Raw genomic sequence first — 16451 nt, 5'->3', positions numbered from 1 at the left:
CAGCACGGGTGTGGGCGTCAAAGGACAATTTATGAACCTCTGTTCTCTTTTTATACCATATAGGTCCCAAGGATTGAACTCAGGTCTTCGGGCTTAGCAGCCAAGTGCTAAGCTATCTGGCATGAGTATTTAATAACAAAGAGAAAACTTAATGTGGTAATGTCCTTTTTTTTTTTTTTTAACACTTTATTATACTACGTGTATGGCTGACTTGGCTGCATGTATGTGTACTGCGTGTGTGCCTGATGTCCTCAGAGACCAGAAGAGGGTGTCAGATCCCCTGGGACAGCAGTTGTGAACTGCCTTATGGGTGCTGGGAATCAAACCCAGGCCAAGTGCCAGAACAACCAGTGTTCTTTCCCATTGAGCCATCTCTCCAGCCCCTACTTTTCTTAGCAGTAATTGAATTATTCAATAGTACACAATCTTTATTTAAAACAAGGTAAAGAGAAAGAGATACAGGCACACACAGACACAGGTGACTTTTGTTTTTCCAATTACTCTGAAGCGTACCAGTTATACATTGTTACCATGTCACCTTATCATTGCCTCTGAGTGAATCTGCATAGCCCTTTTATCATGTAGACGGTAATCACCTCCCTTTTTGTGTCCACTGTTGGGGTCAGAATTACCAGTGGGCTCATGTAACAAAGGCAGTTTGGAGTCACTGAGCTAATACAATGGTTACTTAGGGAAGGGGGAGCCCCCTGAGAGCTTCAGGCTTTCTCACCTTAGTCAACAGAAAGGATTACTTTCCTAGAGTTGTTAATTATCAGCTTGAAAGCCTAGAAGACTTCATAGGGATTCCTGGGAGCAGTCAAAAGGCATAGAGAGCACCTGAGCAGTTGTAGGAGAGCCCGCACCCAGGGGTGCAGGGGAGGCACGGTGGATGTGAGCTGTTTTGCTTGGAATCCACCCTTCACGTCCGCAAGTCTGTACCCTGTGGCTCAGCCCTACCAGCTGGCCTGCAGAACAGAGCAGGAACCGGGGGACCACAGCCGGTGTTTGACAAAGGGGATGAGTTAAGTTGAACAAAACTGCCTCCTTGCAAAAGGACTCAGGGCATTTAAACAATGACCGTTGGACAGCATTCCTCTGTGCGTGGACCCTACTGTGAGCCTGCCCAGGGGAGGGGGCACAGTATATCTGTTACCCATGATGTTCCGAGCTGCCCACAAGCTCTGTGCGGTTCCATGTCTGTGCCATTTCGTGAAGCAGATGGCTGTCCAACGCACCTTGCTTCTGTGCCTCTTCACAAATAACTTAGGAGCTGATTTATTTTAATTCGGGACTCTGAAATCTTCTGCTCGGTAAACAACCAGTCAGGTGGGTTTTTCAGGCCTGTTAAACTGTGACCATCCGGAAGACTGGAGTCTCCTGGCCTCTTACATATTCATCTCTCTTTTTTTCTTTTCTTTTTTTTTTTTTCCTGGCTCTGTTTTCTTTCTCTTCTCACTTTTTGTGAGGTTGGGGTTTCTTACCCCAGTCTGTTTGGGTAAGGAAGCCTGGATTGTTATCTGGTATTCAGTGTGAAAACAGCTGGGTCCTCATTAACACTAGATAATTGGGGGAGGGGGGAGTCCCCAGTCATCACGAAGGAATCTCAACTGCCCAGTGTTGCTTGGTAAGATGGTATCTAAATGAGCTGCCACCAGCAGAATCATGAAAAGGAATTATGAGAGACAGGAGATGAAAGAAAGCCATATGTGTCTGACAATGGGTTTCTTTCAGAAACAGGCTTTTATATAAATGCTTATTTCTTCACAGAAAGGCCGACTACAAAGTGACCCGTGGAGGAATATTCTAGAAGGTTAAGCACTAAAACTACTGACAGCCCTTCTGGGGGATTAATTTGTTTATTCATTTAGTTGTTTTGGGTATTTGAGACGGTATCAGTACATAGCCTTGGCTGGCCTGGACCTATGTATCCAAGGCTGGCCTCAATTCACAGAGATCACCCAGTTCATCTCTAGAGTGCTGCAATTAAAGACGTGCATCATGCCCAGCATTTGTCTGTCTGTCTGTCTTTACATCTGTCTATCTATTTTGAGAAGGATTTCTCTGTGTATCTCTGGAACTTGCTCTGTAGACCAGGCTAGCCTCGAACCCAGAGATCCTCCAAGTGGAGGGACCCAAGGCATGTGTCACCACTGACCAGCCATGCCCAGCATTTTAAATTTCTTTTCAAAAAAGTATTATGAAGGCTCAGCAGTTGAAAGCTTATAACGTTCGCCCATTATAAACGGAGTCCAGTCTCAAGCAGAGCAGCACCCAAGTTAGAGAGCTCAGGATGACCAGGAACCCCGCTCCAGGAGATCCAATGGCTCTGGCCTTTATGGGCACCTGTGTGCATAAATCCCCATATTGGTGCATATATACAGCTAACAGTAAATGTATATGTGTGCATGTGCGTGTGCATGTGTGTGTACATGTGTGTGTGGATGTGTGTGTGTGCAGGCTCGTGGATCAGATGGGATGGCTTTCTCTTTCTACTTTTAGGTTGGTTTCAGGAACTGAGCTCAGGTCATCAGGTCTGTGAGGCAAGTGCCTTCCTGCGGCCCTACTATACCCAGTATTCTTATAGAGGGACAGTAATCAGGTTGCCGATTTAGGAAGACATTGTTTGAATGTGGGGGATGCATTTGAATAAAAATGTTGTAAGATTAAGGGGCTGGAGAGATAGATGGAGCACTGACTGCTCTTCCACAGGTCCTAAGTTCAAATCCCAGCCACCACATGGTGGCTCATGACCATCTGTAATGAGATCTGATGCCCCCTTCGGGTGTGTCTGAAGTGGCAATAGCCATTCAGCAGCTCTGTCTGTCCCCAGCACCCCCTCTATCTGTTCTCTGCAGGCCCCTCTACCTTCTCTCTCTGCCTCCCCACCCCCACCTTCATGGCTCTGTTCTGTCTACATGTCTGCTTGTCTACTTGTCCATTTGTCTGTCTCTATCCCTTCTCCGGCCCTCACTCCTTTCCTATCCCCAGATGAACCTCTTTTAGACCAGGTCTGTTGCATGGCGTAATTACAGGGGCACGCCTTGGCATGGGCCCTCCAAAGGCCCTCTCCCCCTCGCCATATTGTATTTCATAACAGACAGGGTTTCTCTGTGTAGCCCTGGCTCTCCTGGAACTAGGTCTGTAGACCAGATTGATCCTCCTGCCTCTGCCCTCAAATGCTGGGATTAAAGGTGTGCCCCACCACCACCGCTTACCACTGACCCCTAATATGGCTTTAAACTTTTTTTTTGTTGCACTTACTTAGTGTCTGCACACATGTGTGTGTACATCCCGTAATGTCTGTGCACACATGTGTGTGTGTGTGCACCCTGTGGTCCACAGGTGGAGGTCAGTCAGCTGTTTTATCCCATTGTGTCCTCAGGCTACGTGTGAGTGCCTTTATGCACAGAGCCATCTCACCAGCCCTGCTTTCTTACAACTTTAATCTTTACAGCTATTCTACCTGGCAGGCACTTACTATGCTAGAGAAGTGACAGAGAATGCCTCTTGCAGTAATCGTGCAGAAGTTTGTTCCCACAGCACTGGGGTTGTCTTATCCTCTTGGTGACCCTGTCCCCTGGAGTGTGATTTTATAGGGGTTCCTCATGTTGTTTCTCTCTCTTATTTGGGATAAGATGGCTAAGGGGGGGTTAGGTAGGGGGCTCGGAATATCCCCCACGTTTAAAGTTGAGGAAGGTAGAGGAGAATCTCTCTCTTCCCCAGGTAGGATGAACCGACATTGTCTTTGTCGAGTGCAGGCCTAGTTTAAAAATGGTTCTGGAGGCTGGGGAGATGGCTCAGCAGTTAAGAGCACTGAGTACTCTTCCAGAGGACCTGAGTTCAATTTCCAGCAATCACATGGTGGCTCACAACCATCTGTAATGGAATCTGGCGCCCTCTTCTGGTGTGTCTGAAGAGAGTGACAGTGTGCTCACATACCTGAAGTAAATCTTTAAAAAATCTTTCCTCTTCCTGCTGTCTCTGTATTCACTGTGCAGGCCCAGGAGAATTCCTAAGGTAAAATTTACCAACTATGGTGGCATTCTAAGTGCCCCCTGGACAGTTTTCTCTGAGGTGCCAGGAATTAGGTGACAGTTTGGGTTTTCCCACCCCAGACTGGTTTCTGCTGGTGGGCCTGTCTTCCCTCCCACTGTTCTTTAATCTGGACCCTGTGTTGTTAGCATTTTCTCTAAGCTCCACCCCCCAGTTACCAAGGGACTGCTTGCTCTCCCCCCTCTCTTACCTTCTTGCTTTCTCTCTGTCTTCTATCCGGCTTTCCCTTTCTCCCCATTCCCCTGCTCATTGCTGGCCTCTACTCTGTCTCTAATACCCTCTCAACTGCCCTCCCCATGCGCTGAATAAATTCTGTTCTTTATTATACTGGTCCCTCAGCATGGGCTGTCAGAGGCGCCCCAACACCTGACCAAACACAACATGTGTGGTGGGAAGCTGGGGGCAGAGCACGCTTTAGTAGATTTTGGATATAGATTTAGGACTGCTTTGGCTTGTTCAGATTGGTATTTATTAGAAGGGTACAGTGGTGACTTCTCAGACCCCGGAAATGCAGGAAATCCTGGAAAACCCCCTTTATGCTAAAGAAGCCAAGTACACAGATGTGCATGCAGGCTTCTGGTCAGGGCCTCTCAGGCTAGCGCTAAGCAGGGGTTAGATACAAGCCGTAGAGGATGGCGTATACCTCTGTTGTTAAAGACTGATTATTTTTTTAATGTGTGCATGTGTGATGCACACACACCTGTCCTCACCACCCAGGTCTCCCCCAGAGCCAAAGGTTGTGGGTTCTGAGAAACAAAACTGCCCTCTCCCATTTTGTTGAATCTATAATCAGGACATCGGATCCAAGGGATTATAGAATCTCATTCATAAAATGAAAATATTGACACCAGATGCAGCACTGGGATTCTGTGATGTTACAAAATTCTAAATTTCCTGCTTCTGGGTACTAAGATTCTGCAGTAAGTTCACTTTAAATACCAGCGTAAAAATGGGCCTTGTGTACTTAAAAATTTTTTTTACACTTATTGTACATGTCTGTGGGCGTGTGAGCAAGTGTGCTCGTACTCCCAAGCAATACCCCCCACACACACACACAATTTAAAAATAACACAGCTGGACACGGTGGTGCACACCTTTAACCCCAGTACTCAGAGAGAGGCAGCTGATCTTTGTGAGTCTGAGGCCAGCTTGGTGTGGTACAACATTGTTGTCTTGACAACAATGAAACAATAGGATTAGTACTACTAATAAAAGTAATATAGGGGCTGGGGATTTAGCTCAGTGGTAGAATGCTTGCCAGCAAGCGCAAGGCCCTGGGTTCAGTCCCCAGCTCCGAAAAAAAAAAGTAATATAAAAATGGCTGTAATGTTTCTTGAAGCGGGAGGAGGGACATTTGCATCCAGTGTTTGTGTGAAGGGGACAGGCAGTTCAGCTGCTGTGGGCTCAAATGGTGTGTGCTCTCCAGGATTTCAGCACCGGGAGGGGTGGGGGGAACGCTTAGCATCGAAAACTCTAAGCACGCACAAACTTAGGACAGGGCAGCGAGCTTGCAGGCTTGTGGAGGGATGAATACTATGCCGCCCTTCACCACCCAGACAGGAAGCAGAGCCACAGATGAACGCAGCCGCCTTGGACTTACATGGGATGAGGTACCGTGCCACCCTCCTACCGCCCACACAGGAAGTACGCCGCCTCCAGCCTCCACCGTGGACTTACCACTTCTCCTCTTCTACTTGCACTCCCACGGACTGGAACTTACTGGACGTCTTACTCTCTGCCATTTTCTCTGGCTCTTCGGCGTCGTCCACCTGAAGGAATCAAGCAAACAGAGTTGTTTCCATTGTCTCACTGGAAAAGCGGAGGTGCTCTCCCCTCAGGCCTCTGGGATATGATGCGACTGTTCTGTGACTTACAACCTCTTTGATCCACATTTGTGCTTCTGATAGCAGCAATTACTACATTCTTAGCATGCTCTCGGGTTCTGCTAATATTTTCTAGGAACTTTTTTTTTTTAGTACGTGTGTGTTCACCTGAGTATGTATATATATGCGCACCATATGTGTGCAAGTGCTTGGGGAAGCCAGAAGAGGGCAGTAGATCCCCTGAAAGCTGGAGTTACTAAGTCCCTGCTGGATCTGAGCCCCGGTCCTCTGCCAAAGCAGAAGTTGTGCTCTTAACCACCTAGCTATCTCTCTAGCCCCTGACTCTGATTACTTTAATAAAACACAGTTTTATTTACTTCCAAAGCTGACAAATGTCTATGATTCCTCCACAGATTTATAAGCACAGTCATTCCTTGGTCTCCACAGGAACTGGTTCTAGGACCGCCATAGATATCCACATTCAAGAATGCTCAGATTCTTACAGTAATAGCATAGTGCCTACCCATTACTACATCCACCCTCCCTTGTCCACGGCCACCTCTAGAGCATTTCCATTTCATAGTATTTATACGATATGCAGAGTTGCAGACTGAACACTTAAGAAAATAATGAAGGAAAATTGTACAAGTTCAATACAGACACACTTTTCTTTTTTGTTTTAGTTTTTGTTTTCTTGAGACAGGATTTCACTGTGTAGCCTTGGATAGCCTGGAACTCAAGAGACCTGCCTGGCTATGCCTCCCCAGAGCTGAGATTAAAGGCATGTACCCCCATACCCAGCCAGATGCACTTTTCTTGGTTCTTTTTTTTTTTTTTTTTTTTTTGGAGCTGGGGACCGAACCCAGGGCCTTGCGCTTCCCTAGGCAAGCGCTCTAACCACTGAGCTAAATCCCCAACCCCAGATGCACTTTTCTAAAGATACATACTTATTATTTATGTGATTCTGTGTGCACATGTCACATGAACAGGGCTACTTGTGGAGGCCTGATGGTATTGAATCCACTAGAGCGTGTGTTATACTTAGCTGTGAGTTCTGTGAACCGAACTCAGGTCCTCTGGAAGGTGAATAAATTCTCTTAACCACTAAGCCACCTCTCCCAACCCAGGGACATTTAAAAAAAATTGGAGCTGTGGTTGGTTGAGTCTGTGTATACCAAACACATGAATATCAAGGGGTAACTGTATGTAATTTCTTGTGAGTGTATTCTATTAGAGAGAATGGCACAAACAAATGTGCTCTTGGAAGTTCTAAATTACCAGTGAAGATGCAAAACGGGGGAATGGAGATGTCCCTCAGTTGGCAGATCACTTGTACAGCACGAGTGTAGCCCTGGGTTGGATCCTCAGCACCACATAAACCCAGTGTGCTAGTGCACCCCTGTGTACTCAGGAGACAGAGGCATGTGGATCTTTGTGAGTTCAAGGCCAGTCTGGTCTACAGAACAAGTTCTAGGACAACCAGGGGATACATAGAGAAACCAACCCTGCCTAAAGAATTGAAAGGGAAAAGATGGGCTATTGAGATGGCTCTGTGTATGAAAGCGCTTGCTGCCAAGTCTGATCATGCTGGAAAAAGAGAACCAACTCCTTTAGTTTTATCCTCTGATTTGTACAAGCAAGCCTTAGCATGAGTAAGCCCACATGCACGTGCGCACACACACTACATAAATAAGCAACGTAGGGAGCGTTGTAAGGTACATGCTAATACCAGGGCAAAAAATAAGGATTATGTAAAATATATGTTTGTTGGAATATTCGTGAAATATTGAGTGTATTGATTTCCCTCAAAGAGAGAACTAATTGACTATTGATCATAACTGGTCAAGGAGTCTTATCATCATATTCATATACATACATACATACATACATATATACATATATGCATACATACATATATGTGTGTGTGTTTTGGGGGCTAGAGAGATAGCTCTGACGTTAGGAACATTCCCAGCACATAGTGGCTCACAACTGCCTTTAACTCCAGTTCCAAGGCATCCAACATCCTCTTTTTTTTTTTTTTTTTTTTTTGCAGGCTTCTATGTAAACATGGTACACAGACATGCACTCAGGTACAGTCACATATACACACATAGAATAAGTAAATAAAATCTAAACAGTGCTTTGAGTTTTAGATGATAAAGATGCATTAGCTATTGAAAATGACATAAAGATGTTTGAAAAAGAATGAAGCAGGGCTGGAGAGAGGGCTCAGTGGTTAAGAGCACTGACTGCTCTTCCAGAGGTCCTGAGTTCAATTCCCAGCAACCACATGGTGGTTCACAACCATCTGTAATGGGATCTGATGCCCTCTTCTGGTGTGTCTGAAGACAGCTACAGTGTGTATGTGTGTGTGTATATATATACACACATATATAAGAAAAAGAATGAAGTAAATGTTGACATAAAGCAAGTTACTATTCTACGGTGCTCAGATAGAAAGGCAGATATTGCAATCACCATGGCAAAGGTGTGTAACGAACGTTGCCACTGTAACCATGGTGACGTGCATGCTTGGGAGGCACTGAGCACATTCATGTTGCTGTGCAGCTACTGCAGAATTGACCAGAATCCCAAACAGAGACCTGCTAATCTTGGGTGAGCAAGATGGCTCATTGGGAAAATGCTCCCTGCTATGCCTATCAAGCTGAATTCAGTCCTGGGGCTCACATAGTGAAGGAGAGACTGCCTTCCTGAGAATACTTTTCTGACCTCTACCTGGGTGTCACAACACACAAACTCCTCCCACTTCTCGTACACACACACACACGATAACTTAAAAATGAAAAATCCTCATTCTGCCCTAGTGTTCCTGATAAAATCTCATCATTTGATAGGGAAAAGGAGGATCAGATCCTTTAAGGATAAGAATGGAGAGAGGCAGACAAGGGTCTGACCTGGACTCTTGGTTCCCATGGTGGCATCTATGGGAGCTCATAGGCAGAACTGGCTACTTGCACCTGGAGAATACAGGAAGGTCTCCGACCTCCCTCTATGAGGGAAAGACTGTTCTTGAAAAGTGAACTTTTCAGAATGGGCCGTGAAAATATAACTGTAGAATGAAAAATATGCCTGGCTTCCAGCTGTGCCAAGAGCGGGTTCAGTGAGTCTAGGATTCACGGTCTGCCATACAGAGAAATGACTGTCCAACAGGCACCTGCAGAAGGTACCACAGATGTGACTGCATCTTCTCTGACAGAAAGAAATCTGTGTAGGGCCACCCTGATTGGGGGTGGAGGTGGTAAAAGCAAAGGAACAGTGGGTGAGATGGCTCAGTGGGTGCACAGGCACACATCCAACAAATAAAATGTGATTCTAAGAAAACCAAAGCAAGGTCAGCGAGGTGTTATTTTAGAAAATTTACAACATAATAAAATACTTCCATAATATTTCCCTCTGTGGGGCATGAGTTACAGGGAGGAAGGAAACCAGTGATCTGAGAAGTGTCCGAGCTGGCCACCGTATTGTCATGAAATGCATGATTAGACAGCCAACAATGACCTCAAGACTGATCACATTACTTCCTCGTGATGCTGGTTAGCTGTTGCTTTCTACACTGGCAGTCACTCCACTCCTGGCCTCCCACGTCTGTGAATGACGAAGGACGTTTTGCTCCCATACGGCACTTCAACATGGTTAGGCGTAAGGCAACCTGATGATGACCCCAGCAATTCTTAGATATGCACATCTTTACAATTAATTCTGTCACCTGTTGTTACAGACGTGCATCTGAATGCAAACACCTTTACAAGTATCAGCTGTGTGTGCCTGTGTCTGAATGTGTGTGTGTGTGAGTGTGTGTGTGAGTGTACATGAATGTGTGTGAGTGGTTGTGTGTACATGTGAGTATTATGTGAGTGTGTGTGTTGGGGGGCGAATGCAAGCTCATGTGTGTGTGTATTAGAGTATTAAGTGAGTGTACATGAATGTGTGTGAGTGATTGTGTGTACATGTGAGTATTATGTGAGTGTGTGCGTGTGTATGAGGACGTATGGGTACATGTGTGCCGCAGCGTTCTAGTGGAGATGAGGGTACATGTTGTAGGTTTGGGTCTCTCCTTCCACCATGTGGACTCTGTAGCCTGAGCTCCCGTTGTCAAGCGTGGTAGGGATTATGTCTACCTGCTTAGCTATCCTTCCGGCTCCCACACTCTTCTGTATGAAGCACACCAAGTAAACAATGTCTTCTAGACACAGCACACATGCGAACTCTCTGGCAGCAGTCACGGGACCTGCTGGGTCTGGGCCAGTGCTGAGAGAAGTGGGCACTAACCTCCGTCCTATCCCAGAAGCCACCTCCAACCCACAACTGCTTGAAAAGAAAGCTCTGTTTTCTCAATGGAGTCTCCCTGGTTATATAAACCACTCTTAATGGCAGGCCCCAGGCCTGGCACAAAATGAACTCAATGGTATTTGGAAGTTTTTTTTTCCATAACGTTTTGCCTGGGGTTTTGTTTTTTTTTAACCTTACAGGTCAGTCTTTTGTTTATAGACTGTGTTTTCTGATTTGGTGTTTTGTACGGGAGCTCAGTATGTGCAAATGTGTAGACACATCTCTGTGTGTTCCTTATGCTTTTTCTTTAAGATTTATTTATTTTATGTGAGTACACTGTCCCTGTCTTCAGACACACCAGAAGAAGGCATCAGATCCCACTACAGATGGTTGTGAGCCATCATGTGGTTGCTGGGAATTGAACTCAGGACCTCTGGAAGAGCAGTCAGTGCTCTTAACCACTGAGCCATCTCTCCAGCCCTCCTTATGCTCTTTCTTTAGTTGGTTTTTTTCTCTGTTTGTTTGTTTTGTCCTATTTTGGTCTGTTTGCTTCTACTTTATTTTTATGTGCTTATCTGACTTCTAATGAGAGAGAGAGAAGAGAAAAGGTGTGGATTTGGATGATGGGAAACCACAATCAGAATGTAGCCTATAGAAAAAATATTTTCAATAAAATTGTTTATTTACTTGTATTCTGTGAGAGTTTGCCTGCCTGTATGTTTGACACGTCAATGACTGATGTCCGAGGAGGCTGGCAGGGGGATTGGACCCCTATGAACTGGAGTTATAGAGGGTCGTGAGTCACTTTGTGGGTACTGAGAACCAAATCCAGGTCCTCTGCAAGGGCAGCAACTGTGCACAGCCACAGCTCCTGAACTCCGTGTGAGAATCAAAATGCACAAGGTACTTAAAGGTACTTTGATATACAAAGTAACAGCAGATGTTTGTTTTGTTTTGGGTATTTTAATTTGTTTTAAGAAAGGCATATTAGTCTAAACTGTACTAAGATGGCCTTGAACTTTCAACCCTTCGTTTATTTGTTTTTGATAGAACCTTGCTATGTTACCCAGGCTAGTTTTGAACTCACAAAGAGCTTTGCCTATGCAGGGACTTAAAAGGTCTATGCCACTACTGCTGGTCTCAATTTGCAACAATGTTGCCTTGGGTTTTGAGTGCTTGCATCACAGGTGTGCACCACCCGCCCCAGCATTCTGTTAATAATTTGAACATCACCTCCTAAACATAGCTCTCTCATCCCCAACGGCAAAATGATTTTCTGGAACACACGCACTCACGCTCACACACACACACACACACACACACACGCACGCACACTTCTCAGTGGGTTCCATTTCAAGGTACAGGGAGCAGTTACCTGTATCCCAATAGATAGGCATCTGTTTTTCTTAAAGTCTTTCTTCCTGTCCTCGGTGGTGACAGTGGCTATGGTGGTGGTGGTGGTGACGGCAGCAGCATTGCTGCCCATGTGTTGACTTGCCGGGCCGTGGATCTGAGCGTTTGCAGCCTCGATGGCAGCCGTGAGAGCCTTCATACTGTCCAGACTTTCGGTGGAGTTGCTGAGGCCAGACTGGCTGATCATGTCTCCGCGCTGGCCTTGCCCGTCCATGTAGGCATCCTGCGCGGACTCTGTGCTACTCTGGGCTGTGATAGAAATGAAAGGTTTCGTGGTAGTTCTGGGTGGGACTGGAGGTGGTGTCTTCTTATATGTTGTAATGCAAGATGACACTGGAAGACAGTGAAAGCAAAGACTGTGATTTCTGCGTACCGTCAGGGACAGCCATTGGAGATCAGGGCACACAAAACACTCTTGACATCGAGCATGACAACAAGGCTGTGAGGTCAGAGGTCAGGGGTCAGAGCTGTACCACACCCACAGCAGTGACACCCGTCTCTGAAATGGAAGCCGTAAAACCATCATGAACTAGATAGGACTGGTCACCTGTGGGAACTGGGGGGGAGCCCTGCCTTTTCCAGAGAACAGTTAATACAGTCAACGCTCGACAAAGCAGCTCGTCAGGGATGGCTCGGGTGGTTGGAAATGAAAAGAGAGATTGTGAGTAGTCTGTTGCGTGCAGTCTGACCCTGGTAAGCATCCTGACAAGCTTGGGCCACGTCAGCCTCCGTAGCTTCCTGGATTATACTGGTTCACACTTAGTTCTTCCCTGCCTCTCAATACCTGTATTTTTATCCTCTACGGTGTCTGTTGCCTACCTTTCCTTCCCTGCTCCCCACTCCCTGTTTCCTTTTTTTGTGTAGGTGAGCATTGTATAAATTTTTGTTCAGAAACTTTGCTGATCACCACCACTCACTAAGAGGACCCCCTAACAGAGCTGACCCCCTAACAGAGCCCCCCCCAACTATACATTCAGTTATAGAGTGCCTCTGAGCATTTGTTGGTGTCTATTATGCCACACCTTGAAGTGCCACCCCAAGACACTTCCCCAAGGCAAATGTCTGAATGCATTCACCCGAGGCTACCATTTGTCTAGGTCCTTTCAGAGGTTCCAACCCCTCTACACCCATCTGGTCACAGTTTTCTGCAAACGGAAAAACTGTGGCCGGTTCCCAGCTTCCCGTGTACGGAGCACAATTCTGGAAAAGGAAGATAAAAGCATTTCCAAGTAGGATGTTCTGCCAGTGCAAGCCCGGTGCAGTGGTCTGAAACTTGTAACCACCACTTCCCCCTTCTCTTTCCACACCTTCCCCAGGCACCCAGGGCTGGCACCCTGTGGTTACCAGAACCCCACACAATTCTAACTTGGGTCCTAGCTGCCACTGGACCATCTCACTTAATAAAACACTCAAGCTTCTTTAAAGGCCACTGAAAAAAATATCCTACGGTGAATCGTAAACAGGGGGGCCCTATTCTGCTGCCTGTTCTCTGCTGCCTTGTGATCCGGACTAATTCCCTCGACCACGAAAGAAAGGATAACTGCAGTGTTGGCATTGTTCTTCCCATGGATTGCCTGAGAATCAGAGGAAGAAATCCGGCATCGCCATGGTACAATATCACGTGCTCAGGAAGACGGGTGAATATGGAATAGGATGAGGTCACCTTAGGTATGTGGTCCGATAATCAGCAATACTACATGAAACTTTCCACATATACATACTATAGGGTTAGGATTTGAGTAGTGAGTGATAAGCAATTCAATTCAACTTCCTCTCCCCCGCCTTTTTCCTCCTCCCCACCTCTGAGAAACAGGTCGATTAGCAGAAGATCCCACTAGAAAAATTTTACTGTGCTGATGGAGCAGGTGCCTACTCAGACTTAGATTCGACCCCCTAGCTCATGGGCAAGCATCTGGCTAAGTCATGGAAACCGGAGCAGACTGGTAAATTGTCTCTGACTACTTGTTCTGCACTTTTAACCCCTGTGGTGCTGCCTCTTGCCTCCCAGTCAGAGGGAAAGTGGTAGCTGTGTTTGTGATGCCTCCGTCACCTGTTTGAAGGCCGGAAGAGGTTCCAGAAGGAAGAGGGCTGTGATTAGGATGTCCACTCCCACCTGAACATCATGATATCAGACCATGACTTCTAAGACAAGTCTTTACAATGTGAGGTCATTATTTCTGCTGAAAACCTGTTCTCAGAAAATTTAGCCCACCCATTATCCAAAGAAACTAAATTTCGTATCCCAGCACACAGTCAGTAGCCTAGCACACAGTGTGCACCCAGCACACAGTCAGTACCCCAACACATGGCACACACCCCCTCACACAGTGAGTATCCCAGCACACAATCTGTACCCCAGCACACAGTGTGCACCCAGCACCCCACCCCAGCACACAATCTGTACCCCAGCACACAATCTGTACCCCAGCACACAGTGTATACCCAGCACCCTAGCACACAGTCTATACTCCAGCACATAAGATCTGTTCTTCTAGGCTATTTATTTACTACTTGCTTTGAGCTTCCCTGCTTTTTCCTTATATGCCCATAATCAAACTATGTGGGTTTGATGCTAGAAACTAATGAAGAATTCTCAAAGCATAACAAACCAAAAAACAAACCAACAACTCCCAAACCAAACCAACCAAACAAAACCCCAAACAACAACAATAAAGCCAAACCAGATCAGTGCAGAAGAAAACTCATTTCATTCCTATTAGGTACAAAAACAGGCCTGCCATGCTTATATCCCAGTTTTCCTGCATTGATGCCTGTCTCTGCCTCCTGCAAGGCCCACACATTTTCTAGTCAAGTCACAATTTTTCTAGTGTCAAGTTGGACAGGGCGACACTTGGGACAAGCTGTCACAGCTCCTACACTCAAAGGTGGTCAGAACTTGAGATTGTCCTAAACAAGAAAGAGGGTCAGGAGCATTTCTGGGGCTGGCTAGCCTCCAGTTGACTTCCATGTTCAGGGAAAGTCTGTGTCGAGGAATAAAATGGAGAGTTATGAAGCAGGACAGTCAGTGTCCTCCTCTGGCTTCTGTGTACATGCTACATTGTATCTGCAACACATTTGTGGATACAACACCCCCCCCCCCAACACACACACATACTCAGGGAGAGGAGAGGGAGATGGAGGAGAGAGAGAGTCAAAGAGTCATCAAGAATCTACAAACTATCTTTTTTTTTTTTTTTTAGTTCTTTTTTTCGGAGCTGGGGACTGAACCCAGGGCCTTGTGCTTCCTAGGTAAGCGCTCTACCGCTGAGCTAAATCCCCAGCCCCCAAACTATCATTTTTGTCAACTTTTTAACAGTATTTTTTTTTCCTTTTACACGTCTTTGGGGAATCTGAAAGACCTTGAATTTGCTATGTAACTGGCCTTGAACTCTTGATCTTTCTGCTCCAATGTGCTGGTAGTACTGGTGAGGACTGCCATTCCTAACTCAAGGTTGTCTACATTCGGGCTGGAGAGATGGCTCAGTGGTTAGGAGCACTGACTACCCTTCCACAGGTCCTGAGTTCAATTCCCAGCAACCACATGGTGGCTCACAACCATCTGTAATGAGATCTGATGTTCTCTTCTGGTGTGTTTGAAGACAGCTACAGTGTACTCATATATATTAAATAAAAAAAAATTTATTCTACATTCTGAATGAAAGACAGTGCTGGTGTGGCAAGCCTCAGGGCACTCTGGGGTGGAGGGGGGCAGTGGGGGGGGTGGGCCAGAAGAAGACTTTCTGGAAGATCATGTAGGCTCTGCCCACTCTGGTCATCCTCTGTAAGCTCTTAAGCACAGGTGTTAGGTGGCCACCGAACACACAGCAAAGCAGGAGCAGGGACAGCCTTCTTGTTGGTTTCTTTATCCCCATTTAAGATTTACTATAAATTATGTGAAGAAGTGTACACTCATGCAGGTACCTGAGAGGCATTTGATGGCCCAGAGCTGGAGTTACAGGTGGTTGTGAGACATCTTGACCATGGGTGCTGGGAACCAAATAAGGTCCTCTGGAAGAGCCCCTGAGCTCTTAGCCCCTAGTCATCTTTCTAGCTACTCCAAACATCCCAGTGATGTTCTCGCCTGGTAAGTTCTTACTGGTAATGGGTCACATAGCTATCTTGGTTACTGTGATTGTAAAGGTTCTTCCTAATATCGTACCTGGTCTTTCGGAGAAGGAAAATGTGTGAAGAGACATTTATGTCCCGTCTTTCTCCTCTATGTGGCCATGTTGAATGAATCTCCTTTTTAAACTGCTAATGGATTTATTAAGGGTAGGTGGGGCTGGAGAGATGGCTTAGCGGTTAAGAGCACTGACTGCTTTTCCAGAGGTCCTGAGTTCAATTCCCAGCAACCACATGGTGGCTCACAACCATCTCTAATGGGATCTGATGCCCTCTTCTGGTGTGTCTGAAGACAGCTACAGTGTACTTAAATGTATTAAATAAATAAATCTTTAAAAAAGGTGGTTGGGACACAAGCTGTGTCCCCTAAGTGCAGTAACAAAGTAAGAGCCCCTGAGAGACTAAAACATGAGAGAGAGAGATAGGAGGGGCTGATAAGGTGGCTGTGAAGCCAAGAGTGCTTGTTGCTCTTGCACAGGACCAGGGTTCGGTTTCCAGAACCCACATGGTAGCTAACAGCCATTCCAGAGGACTCAAGGTCCTCTCTGGTCTTGTGGACACTACACGCCACACATATAGGCAAACACCCATCATTTAAAAAACAAAGCATAGGGGGCTGGGGATTTAGCTCAGTGGTAGAGCGCTTACCTAGGAAGCGCAAGGCCCTGGGTTCGGTCCCCAGCTCTGAAAAAAAGAACCCAAAAAAAAAAATAAATAAATAAAAATAAAAAAATAAAAAACAAAGCATAA

General features: G+C 46.1%; 1 protein-coding gene across 12 annotated transcripts in view; it reads right to left on the bottom strand.

Annotated features, from left to right (window-relative positions):
* Positions 1 to 16451, bottom strand: part of Dlgap1 (DLG associated protein 1) — a 705387-nt gene that overhangs the window by 43739 nt on the left and 645197 nt on the right. For 8 of the 12 annotated variants that reach the window (XM_032901733.1, XM_032901735.1, XM_032901738.1 and 5 more), the window contains 2 exons: positions 11542 to 11912; positions 5731 to 5822 (listed from right to left, as the gene is read on the bottom strand). In XM_032901733.1, coding sequence (XP_032757624.1) covers positions 5731 to 5822; positions 11542 to 11912 — 463 coding nt within the window. The remainder of the gene's footprint in view (positions 1 to 5730; positions 5823 to 11541; positions 11913 to 16451) is intronic. The other 4 variants (XM_032901736.1, XM_032901737.1, XM_032901744.1 and 1 more) reach the window with 1 other exon arrangement.

This window comes from Rattus rattus, chromosome 4, assembly GCF_011064425.1.
Source record: "Rattus rattus isolate New Zealand chromosome 4, Rrattus_CSIRO_v1, whole genome shotgun sequence".
NCBI lineage: Eukaryota > Metazoa > Chordata > Mammalia > Rodentia > Muridae > Rattus > Rattus rattus.
Note: the sequence above shows the minus strand (reverse complement) of the source record. Positions and strands in the feature narration are given on the sequence as shown.